Consider the following 11,731-nt stretch of genomic DNA (forward strand, 5'->3'; position numbering starts at 1 on the left):
CTGGCTGTCCTGGAACTCACTTTGTAGACCAGGCTGGCCTCAAACTCAGAAATCCTCCTGCCTCTGCCTCCCAAGTGCTGGGATTAAAGGTGTGCGCCACCACTGCCTGGCCGGACAGCTAATATTTTAAGACCTTGTTTTCTAAAACAAATTAGTCAGGGCTGGCAGTACAGGGCCTGTAGTCCTAGTGACTTGGGAAGTTGGGGTTGAAAGATCTCTAAGTTTACAAAGCCTGCCTAGGCTGCAGGGTGAGTTCAAGGCCAGCTGGGACAAATCAGTGAGACTCCATTTAAAAGGAAAAGGCCGGCTGGAGGTGTAGCTCTGTGGTAGAGCACTTGCCAAACCTGTGCACAGCCTTGCCTTATAGTTCCAGCACTGCGCCCCAGACCCCACGACTGAAATCATTTTATGAATAAATACAAAAGGACTTAGGGTCTAAAACCAGAGACATGGTTTCCTAAATTATAGACCATCCAGGTAAGCAAATACTAGGCAGTCATTTCAAATTGTGTCAGAAAGGAAGAGTAAATGGTTTAGAAAACACTTTATAATAATATATCAGGTTAGAAGTGAAAAAATGACACATGCCTGTAACCCTAGTCTTAGGAGGTAGTGGCAGACAGTTATTTCTCCAGCCCCTAATAGCAAGTTTGAAGCTAACCTGGGCTACATGGGACCCTATCTTAAACAAAAGCAAAAAACTGTGGAGGGCTGGAGCAATGACTCGGTGGTTAGGAACTCTGACTGCTCCTCCAGAGGTCATGAGTTTGATCCCCAGCACCCACATGGCGGCTCGCAACCGTCTGTAACTCCGTTCTCAGGAATCCAACACCTTCTGACTGGCATCCTTGGGTTCCTGCACACAAGTGGACCATAGACGAACTTGCAGGCAGAGCACCCATACACACAGAATAAAATAAAATACTAACCAAGAAAGGGATTAAAGAAGCTGGGTATGGTGGTACATGCCTTTAATCCCAGCACTGGGGTGGCAGGGACAGGCGGATGTACATGAGTTCAGGGCTAGGGCTGCTATACAGAGAAAACCCTACCTTGAAGGAAAAAAAATGAAAAGAAAAAAAAAGGTTGACTGGATACAGTGTTCGATCCTGTAGTCTCAGCTGTTGGAAAGACCAAGGCAGGAAAATCACCTGTGCCCAGGAGTTCAAGACCAGTGTGGGCAACATAGTGCAACTACTTTTTAAAAAGGAAAAAGTTGGGCTGGCGAGATAGCTCAGCAGGTAAGAGCATCTTCAGGAAGTCCTGAGTTCAAATCCCAACAACCACCCATAATGAGATCTGACGCCCTCTTCTGGTACATCTGAGTTCAGCAAGTTTGAAGTTAACCTACAGTGCACTTTTGGTTTTTTCGAGACAGGGTTTCTCTGTGTATCTATCCCTGGCTGTCCTGGAACTCACTCCATAGACCAGGCTGGCCTCGAACTCAGAAATCTTCCTGCCTCTGCTTCCCAAGTGCTGAGATTAAAGGCATGCACCACCACTGCCTGGCTACAGTGTATTTATGTATAATAATAAATAAACCTTTGGGCTGGAGCAAGCAGGAACTAAGCAAGCAGGGCTGACCAGAGCGAGCAGAGGTCCTAAAAATTCAATTCTCAACAACCACATGAAGGTTCACAACCATCTGTGCAGTTACAGTGTACTCACATACATAAAATAAATCTTAAAAAAAAAAAAAAAAAGGAAGTTTCTAAAGCAGTACATTGGGCTGGTGAGAGGGTTCAGTGGATAAAGGTGCTTGCTGCCAAGTGTCATGGCCCACGTTGAACCCCTAGGATCTACATGGTGAAAAGAATGAACCAACTCCCACAAGGTGTCCTTTTGTTCCAAATGTTTTATAATAGCTATAAAACATTCCTTTTCTAACTAGGAAAAATGTTCATAATTTAAAATACAAGACGTAGATGTTGGCGGGAAGCTGTCTAATGTGGCCTCTTGCCCTGAGGCTCCCTGCTGCCCTGGGAGTGGCAGGCTGGCCAAAAGAACATAAGTTTTCTTGGTTTGGTAACACTCTTCCAGGTAGGATAATGGGTGTGGTGGTCCATGCCGGTAATACCAGCATTTTGGGAGACTAGAGTTGGGGGAGTGGGGGTGTGAAGGGTGGGGGCGGGTAGCAAGATTGAAAGATCATAGCAGACCTTGTCTCAAAAGAAATCAGAAAAGGAATGTTCCAGGCTGGGTGACCAGAGGGATAATTAAAGTGCTGCCATTGATCCCGCCCAGGGCAACTGCTTTCTTCATGAACAGGTGAATCTGCTCCTTTGTCCCAGGTCTGAGGAAGTCAGAGCAGGGCTGCAGCATCCACCTCAAGCCCTGGTTACCCGGCCTCTGTCCTGGGTAAGGGTTAAGGCAGGCTTGAGACAAAGGAGAAAGAAAAGGGTCAACCAACCCAGGGTCTGCTTCCACAGGGCTGATTCTGCTGTGGGGAATTTTCTTCCCTAAGGGCATGGCAGCCATGTACGCCTGAGTTCATGCTCAGTATTCTCCTGCTTGACCCTGCCTGAAGGACAGGCGCTTGGCCTCAGCTGCTCTTCTGACCCTCTGATCCTTTCTCCGCTTGTCCTGACCAGACTAGAATCCCCTGCAGTTGTCTTTCCCTCTTTCTGCGAGGGCAGGTATTATCTTTTGAATCTCCTCGGGAGGGATACCTGTCCTACAAGTATTCCGTGCTGCCTGACTACGTGTGCCTTTGAGAACTGAGTGAATCCTTGAATTACAGCATTCCTTCCATGCAGGTGCACAGTTACCTTTCGTGCCCACCAGGGTGGTGTGTTCATGCATACCTGGCCTTGTCACATGTCCTGTCTCCTATGCCCATCATGTGTCCCCTTCCCACCCTACTCAGTCTAAAATAATGACGAAAAAAGCCTTTTGTGTACTAAGAATTTGGTAGAAAACTTTGCTGGTCACTCTGGCCTTGTACCATAAGACTTACAGATTTGCTAATGTTCCTTTTTAGTCCTGTGGTACCCCCCCCCAAACATTCCTGCTTCTTACTAATATTCTGAAAAGCATTACTGACCGAGAATTCACATACCATCCATTCACCTAAAGCATGTATATTCAGTGAGCTTTAGTGTATTTACAGGTACATAGTCACTTCAGTCACCTACATCACCCCAACAGAAATCCTGTCCCATCTGTGCCTACCCCCCTATACACACACACACACACACACACACACACACACACACAGCCTTTGCCTGTCACTGATATACTTTGTATTTTTGGGTTTGTCAATTTGGAGCATTCCATGCAATGGATCTAGATAACATATGCTTTTAAAGAAAACATTATTTTATGTATAAAGGTGTTTTGCCTGCGTGCATGTATGTGCACCACAAGCATGCAGTGCCTGTAGGGTCCAGTAGAGGGCATCAGATCCCCTGGAACTGGAATTGCAGGCGGTTGTTAGCGGCCATGTGGGTGCCAGAAGGGAAGGATCAGTACCCTCCGGGTGTGCTCTTCTGAGCTGCCTTTGTTCTCTTAGCTTACTGTCTCCCAGGTCCACACCTGTTGTAACATGTCTGCTCTCCTTTCTGTAATTGCATATATACCTTTTGTTTATCTGTTCATCTTGATGGACATTAGGTTGTTCCCATTTTTTTAATAATATGAAGAATACTGTCCTAAACATTCATGTGCAGCACATGCTCTTATTTCTCTTTCGAATGAATGTACCTAGGAGTGGAATGCCCTGATCGTGTGGTTATTTCGTTTAAACTGTCTGAAAAACCAGTTCTGTTTCCAGAGCGGCTGTAGCTTTGTATTTTCCTGGAAGCTTACGCCGCTGCCCCCAGCTCTCGCCAGCACTCGTTACTAACTGAGAGCAGCCATCCGAGCGGGTGTGAGTGTGCATCCACCATCCGAGCGGGTGTGAGTGTGCATCCACCATCCGAGCGGGTGTGAGTGTGCATCCGCGTGCCCCTGCGGAGGTCAGAGGGGCCTCTCTCCTTCCCCCATGTAGGTCCCAGGGGTTGAGCTCAGGTTGTGAGCCTTGGCAGCAAGTGCCTTTACCCAGGAGCCACCACTCAGTCTGTCTGTCTGTCCGTCCGTCTGTCTGTAATTTACTGAGGCAGGGTCTTACTCTGTGGCCCTGGCTGTCTTGGAAATTGTTACCTAGACCTTGCTGGTCTCAAACTCACAGAGATCAACTTGCCTTTGTCTCCCAAGTGCTAGGATTGAAAGTGTGCACTGCCACACCCAGCCTCTCCGCTTTGGAATTTTTTTTTAGGCTGAATCCTGCTGTGTAGCCCTAGTTGCCCTGAAATTTACTATGTAGACCAAGCTGGCCTCACACTTGTAGTGATCCTCCTGCCTCTGCCAATCTTGGAGCATAGACATTTTTCTAAAAATTTGATATATGTTCATTGCTTATTTATTTAATGAAGAGCAAAGCAAGGCAAAAGTAATGTCAGGCACAGTGTCACAGCTGCCCCCACTTGGGGAGCGAGGAATGGGCTTGCAGCGGCCTTCTCTAGTCTTGCTGTAAGCCTCTGCTGGCTAGGACTTTGAGCCTCTCTTTCCGCCTGCGTCCTGGGCTTCTGGGTATGCTCGGGCTAGTCGCCACGATTAAACAAGAAGGGCCCCAGACAGTAAGAAAAGGAGCATCACTCAGGCTCACACGCTCTGGATGAATTTAGTGAGATAGGTGGACATGACTCTCAAGAGAGTGTTCTCAGTGCCAGTGGCACTGTTGATGAAGACGTGGTCCAGGCTCTTGAGCTGGGAGAGGAGTTGTGACTGCTTGTGGGCAGGATTTGGTTTGCTCCGCTGTTTTGGAATCCATCCCTGGGCTTCTCTGTGTAGCCCTGGTTGTCCTGGATCTTACTCTGTAGCCCAGGCTGGCCTCGAACTCAGAGATCAGCCTGCCTCTGCCTCCTAAGTGCTGGGATTAAAGGTGTGCGTCACCATGCCTAGCATTTTTTTATTTTTTATTTTTTTTAGATCTATTTATTTATTTATTTATTTTTGGTTTTTCAAGACAGGGTTTCTCTGTATAGCCCTGGCTGTCCTGGAACTCACTTAGATTTATTTATTATATGTGAGTACACTATAGCTGTCTTCAGACACCCCAGAAGAGGGCATCAGATCCCATTACAGATGGTTGTGAGCCATCATGTGGTTGCTGGGAATTGAACTTAGGACCTTCGGCAGAGCAGTCAGTGCCTTTAGCCCCTGAGCCATCTCTCCAGCCCGTGCCTAGCATTTTTTAAAGCTATTTTATTTACTTGCACGGGTGTTTTGTCTCTGTGTATAAATGTATGTATACGGCGTGTGCAGTTCACAAAAGACAGAAGAAGGGGCTGGAGTTACAGATGACTGAGCTATCCTGTCAGTCCTGAGAACCAAACCCAAATCCTCTGCAAGATCAATAAGCGTTTGTAACTCCCGAGCAGTGGCTCCAGCCCAGGTTGTGGTGTCTTAGCAGGGGCCTGTAATCACAACTGAGCTTCTTCAGAATCATGGAGGGTTGGCCTTGAAGTCATTTCAGCTGGGCCGGATCTTGCTTTGCACCCGTGCTCAGATCGGTCATGTTAAAAACAGCCAGAGCCTTCCTAATCTTTGCTTTCTGGAGGTGCTAGGCGACTCCCAGGGCAGCAGCGAGTTGGAACAAATCCCCTGGTCACACTCAAAAACTCAGTCAGGAATGGGGAGCCACCTGTCTCGTTAGAACTGTGATTGGCACCTTCCAGAAACACACTCTGAAAACCAAAAGCAGCTTTTGCTGACATCTGGTCTTTCTGGGACTCTGATATTTTTATTTATAAAATGACACTCATTTCCCCAAATAGATTCTTATTTTTAACGGGCTTTCTCCCTTTGAGGGGTGCTTAAGGCTTACAGCTTTGCTCTCCGACAACCTCCTTCAAATATGGCAACTGTGGTAAGCCCTGGCCTGTGTCAGGAGTGGTGGGGCAGTGTGCAGTCATGTCTTTTCTCTGACTCTGTCCGGGAAGGGAAAGAAAGCATGCCATTAATTTGTGGCAGTTGCCTAGACTGCTGTGCTGTGAATTCCACAGAGGGAGGGTGGCTGAGACGTGAGGCCTGGCCATTGCTAGCTGCTCCCTTCCCTTCTCCCTTAGGCGAGTCCGACAGCCCAAGACAGCTGTAAATGCAGCCCAACACAAAGTCATAAAGCTTACCTAGAACCTTCCTGGCACTCTTGTTAGCTCAATTGTGTAGTTCTCTGGTATGAATTTTGCAGATGAGAGTGTTGCGTCACAATGTCAAAAGGTGAGATGTGCCTATGACCTAAGCCTGCCTTTCTCTCATCCATTCCTCAGCTGCCCAATATGTTCGGTGACCTTCGGTCCACATTTATTGCCTTGATGATTGGATCCTACGCTTCCTCAGCAGTTACCTTTCCAGGAGTCAAGGTGAGGGTGTGGCCAGCCCGTGTCTCCCTACCTCCCAACTTACGCTTTTCCCTAGCATCTGGGCAGAGGCCTCCGCCTAGGCCGATGCAGGCCTGTGCAGCCTCTCTGAAGAGGGCCTGTCATTGCGAACACTACGGGTGGCCCCTCAACTGCCCCTCCTCTACCCCTCCCACCTAGGCAGGATGCACCTGGCATCACAGGAGCAAAAAAAGAAAACCCCTGGGCCCCGGAAAGGGGGAGCCTGAGTGTTGTTCTGTGGTGTGTGACCCCAGACTGCCTGGGAACGGGAAAGGAGGGTGGGTGAGCTTGCCTCCGGAGACTCCAGCCAGTTGATGTTGGGCTGTTGCTGCCCAGTAGCCAGAGCTCTGCTGCTGGCCGCCAAGTTGGTTCAGCTGTTTCCCTCCCAGGCAGAATTCTGAGCCTGTGGAAGTCACATGGCCTCAGGAGGAAGCCTAGGCTCAGAATCTCCTAGGCTCCTGTCAGGAGGTCACCAAGGGCTCTTCTCTCCCCAAGCGCTGGCATCAAGGTGAAGCCCACTTCGGGGGGTACAGATATAGGCTGGGAACCTGGGGGTTCATATGCTGGGTGGTAGGAATCTGGCCAGCCACCCTGTGAACTTCCTCTCACTCCTGGATGGTGGCAGAAGCAGACGCTCCTTGGCTTCTGTGTAGAAGTGCTGGCCTCCGCCCAGGGAGCTGGGCAGATGCGTGCTAAGGTGCTAAGATGCATCCTCACACTGGGATGAAATGGGGATGATCAAGACAGGCCTAGGGACACGGGCCTGTAATGACGACTACTGAGGAAGCTGAGGCAGGAGGGCAAGGAACAAACGTTCAAGGGCAGCCTGGGCAAGTTAGTCTCTACTTATCTCAGCTTTTTTAAGGGCCATGAGTAAAGTTCTCTGGTAGATAGTTGGCAAGCACACGGGAGGCACCAAGTTCAAGTTCTGGTACTTAGGAAAAGAGCCGGGCAGTGGTGGCGCACGCCTTTGATCCTAGCACTTGGAGGCAGAGGCAGGTGGATTTCTGAGTTCGAGGCCAGCCTGGTCTACAGAGTAAGTTCCAGGACAGACTGGGCTACACAGAGAAACCCTGTCTCGGAAAGAAAAGAGAGTAGGGAAGAGGGAAAAAAAGAAATGGTGTCAGTTGGTGCTAGAATGCTTGGCTCTCTGTCCTCTGCCAGGATCACCACTAATCCTGGCTGAAGCACTCTCCCAGTATAGTATCAATACCTGTTTCACAGACTCACCAGAGGAGCTAAGCCAGTTGGTCTCCTGAGTGTCTGGAGCACCTGCCGTGTGTATACTTAAAGGCTAGAGAAGTATCAGTGGATGAGGCCGGCAGGTTCCTGTCCTTGGGGAACTAGACAGTCAAGCAGAATGGCTAGGGTGCCTGCGATCCCAACACTCTGGATGTGGAGGCAGGAGGATCAAGAGTTTGAAGCCAGCCAGGGCTACAGGAGAACCTGTTTCAAAACAGAGGGGGGAAAACACTCAGAAGAAGCAGAAAAATCTTAGCCAGCGCTATTTACTGTGACCCAGCAAGGCAGACATGGCAGCAATAACTCAGTCACCTTTTAAGATGGTGACATTTGGTTCAGATTGGATTCTAGGTTCAGACAGATTGGGATTATCAGAGCATGGGGGTTCTAATAGCCAAACAGCTCAGCTCACAGGGTTGGGCCTCTCTATATGGCCCAGCACAGTGAGAGCTCCCAGCTGTCCCCTGCCCAATACCCATTCTGGCTTCCCGTTGATAACACTGCCCCTTCTTCTGACAGCTCATCTACGACGCTGGCGCCTCCTTCATTGGCATCCTGGTGGTCTGGGCTGGCTGCTCTGGCCTGGTTTTCCTCAACTGTTTCTTCAACTGGCCACTCGAGCCCTTCCCAGGACCAGAGGACATGGACTACTCGTAAGTTAGGCATGTTCTCTGCCCTGCCCTGACACCAGCCAGGGACCGGGCAGCATCCTACACACACCCTTCCTGTGGCTGCTAGGGTGAAGATCAAGTTCAGCTGGCTAGGCTTTGACCACAAGATCACAGGGAAGCAGTTCTACAAGCAGGTGACCACAGTGGGGCGCCGCCTGAGCGTGGGTAGCTCCATGCGGGCCACCAAGGAGCAAGCCGCCCTGCAGGAGGGCCACAAGCTGTGTCTGTCCACTGTGGACCTGGAGGTGAAGTGCCAGCCTGATGCTGCAGGTACCCAAAACACGACTGTCCCCATCCAGGGTGGCCCAAGAGATCCGGGGTAAGGGTAGGGTAGCCGCATTTACACTGCGGGTCTGGCCCAGGGCCCCTTGATTGGGAATCACTGACTGAGGCTCTGGGTCTCTTCTCACTGCACACCTAGTCTGTCTTAAAGGGGAAGAGGGACCTGGTTACACTGAGTTCCGCAGAGCTTAGGGGGTCTGCTGATGGGCATCAAGACCACAGACCTCAGCGGGGCTCTTCGCTGTCCCCCACCTCCAGCACAGTCCACACATTGAGCCTTCATCCCTTCCCCAGGTCCTGGGTGCTGGATGGGCCATATATCCTGGCCCTGAGTCCCATGCCTTCTTCCCACAGCTGCCCCCTCATTCATGCACAGTGTGTTCAGCCCCCTCCTGCTGCTCAGCCTGGTCACCATGTGTGTCACACAGCTGCGGCTTATCTTCTACATGGGGGCCATGAACAGCATCCTAGAGTTCAGCGGGGACCAGAAGACAGGTAAGTGTCTCCCCCTACACACACACACCCGGGCCCTCCTTGATGCGTCCCTCCAGAGTAGGGCAGTGTTGCTCCTCTCACCAGCCCAATGAAGCCCCCAGCCCCTCCAGCTGACGTACTTTGTGACCTAGATCACATCAGTAGGGCTGTGAAGTTGCCGTGTCTGAGGCCCTGCCAGCTTGTCTCGTCACGGCCAGCTTGACTGTTCTTTCATGTCCCCATCAGGGTTTTCCCGGCTAAGGAGGGAGAGGACTGAAATAGCGCTGTGTTTAGGGTGTGGGGTGAATGCTTCCAGTGCCAGTGGGGAGGGCTTCGGGCTGTCTGCTGAGAACACGACCCAGAGCCGAAGTCAGCAGCCCAGCCCCACCCTGTCACATCCCTGATCCGAAGGGACTGGCTTGGCGTTTGGACAACCTGGGGACTGAGGGAGGACCTCTGTCCAGACTGAGGACTCCACATCAGTGGGGGCCCACTCTGTGACCGATGTCCTGCCCTGGGAACCAGGGAACACAGAGGCTTCCCAGGCACGGAGTACTCCAGTTGAGGCTTGTTCACTCTGGGAAACAGAACTGATAACCCACAGGGAAACAGCAGCACGTCTTGAGCTGACGAGGGGCTTTGCTGCACAGAGAAAGTCAGGACTTCCCCAGGGCCTGGCTGAGTCAGCTTTAGTCATCCTGAGCAAGCAGGACAAACACACTCCGTGGCAAACCTCCTTTGTGGCAGTCTCACGGCCTGCCACTTTCTTTTGTTGGCTAACTTGTTTTTTTTACCCGGGGAAAGATAACGCAGTCCTTGCAAGGAGCCAAATACCAGTTGTCCGCAGGGACAGGAAGGCCAGCTTGCACAGAGGGAAAAGCTCCTGGCACCTAATGGCTTCCGAGGGGAGAAGTGGAAAGAAGCTGAATGTAATGAGCAAAACAAAACCCTCACGCTGGGCCGGGGTGATGGCCTCAGGGTCCTTAGAAGAAGAAGAGCTTAAGCTTTGTTTAATCCAATGAGAGTTCCTAACTTTTTTATTTGTTTGTTTTGTTTTTGTTTTGTTTTGTTTTTGAGACTGTTTCTCTGTGTAGCCCTGGCTGTCTTGGAATTCACTCTGTAGACCAGGCTGACCTCGAACCCACAGAGATCTGCCTGCTTCTGCCTCTTGAGAGCTGGCAGGATCAAAGTTGTACACCACCACTGCCTGGCTATAATTTCCTAACTTTATACCCCTGGGACAATTTTTTTTTTGGGGGGGGGTCTTGATGGTAGAGTGCTTTCTTAGCAATCATGGCACCTCTACCACATAAGTCGCACAGCGATGACTGTGATCCCAGCACTCAGAGGTGGAAGTAGAAAGGCGAGGTTCAGAGTCCTCTGAGGTTGCAGGGCACATTGGAGGCCTGCATGGAGGAGGGAGAGTAGATCTCGATGAGTCTTGCTCGCTGCTGCTTAGCCTCTCCAGGCACCTGCCTGCTTCAGTCTCCTGTAGCTATGACTACAGTGTGGACCACCCTACCTAGTAGAACATTTTTTGTTTTTTGTTTTGTCTTTGAGATGTGGTAGACTAGACTGGCATGGGACTTACTTAGTAGACTGGGTTGGCTTCAGACAGTGGGTGGTCCTCCTGTCTCAGCCAGGGACTGGAACTACTATTACACGCAGCTTAATCTGCTGGTATTTCACTTAAATAAAAAAAACCTTTCGACAGGACCAGCTCAGCAGGCAGGGATGCTTGCTGCTCGTGTGGAAGTAGCGCACAGTGGTTGGGAGTGGTGCATTCAATCCCAGCACTCAGGAGGCAGAGGCAGGTGAATCTCTGTGGGTTCAAGGCCAGCCTGGTCTACAGAGGGAATTTTATCTAGAACAGCCATGGCTACACAGAGACACCCTGTCTTAAAAAAAAGACAAAAGCTGGGGGGGGAGGGAGGATGGAAATTCTGATACACTCCCACAATCTCAGGTACTAGGCAGAGTGAAGCAGGAAGATTATGATTTTGAGTCCAGTTTGGCTATATAATAAAACCTTACCTAAAAAACAAAACAAACAAACAAACAACGTGTCAGCTTCAAGAGTAGAGGTGCTCAGGAGAAGTCTGGAGTAGAGTAGACAGGTACTGTGTTCCCCTAGGCTCCAGCATCCAGTACCCACGGGCCTGGCTCTGCTCAGAAGGGCTGCCCTGGGTCAGGGAGCTGAAGGAAGAAGCCTGGCTGTCTAGGGAGACTTGTGGTGTCAGATGACTGTGTGCCTGGCATGGATCCCCTGACCTTTCCTTCTGAGTGCAGCGGGAGGTAGTAGTGACAGAGCAGCTCTCCCACGGGACCACATGGTAGAACTCCAATTCTGCCAGGCCTGCTGCCTTCAGCATGCTACTTCATCATGGTGCCCAGACCAGAGCCACAGGCCTGACACACCAGCATGCCCATGGGCAGGAGAAGATCAGCTGGGCTGGCTTTCTTTCACATCCAACTCTGGAGCTGGGGTGGGCAAGGCCTTCGTTGAATGCTGTGGGGGAGAGGGACTCTTAGGAAGTGGGGTGTGAGCCGGGCGTGGTGGCGCACGCCTTTAATCCCAGCACTCGGGAGGCAGAGGCAGGCGGATTTCTGAGTTTGAGGCCAGCCTGGTCTACAAAGTGAGTT

At 50.7% G+C, this 11,731-nt stretch overlaps 1 protein-coding gene across 4 annotated transcripts in view; it reads left to right on the top strand.

The window, feature by feature from the left end:
* Slc43a2 (solute carrier family 43 member 2) overlaps positions 1–11,731 on the top strand; it is a 43,921-nt gene that overhangs the window by 23,485 nt on the left and 8,705 nt on the right. For all 4 annotated transcript variants that reach the window (XM_021212108.1, XM_029546194.1, XM_029546193.1 and 1 more), the window contains exons 6-9: positions 6,309–6,401; positions 8,181–8,314; positions 8,400–8,602; positions 8,969–9,109. In XM_021212108.1, coding sequence (XP_021067767.1) covers positions 6,309–6,401; positions 8,181–8,314; positions 8,400–8,602; positions 8,969–9,109 — 571 coding nt within the window. The remainder of the gene's footprint in view (positions 1–6,308; positions 6,402–8,180; positions 8,315–8,399; positions 8,603–8,968; positions 9,110–11,731) is intronic.

The sequence above is a fragment of the Mus pahari genome, chromosome 14, assembly GCF_900095145.1.
Source record: "Mus pahari chromosome 14, PAHARI_EIJ_v1.1, whole genome shotgun sequence".
Taxonomy (NCBI): domain Eukaryota; kingdom Metazoa; phylum Chordata; class Mammalia; order Rodentia; family Muridae; genus Mus; species Mus pahari.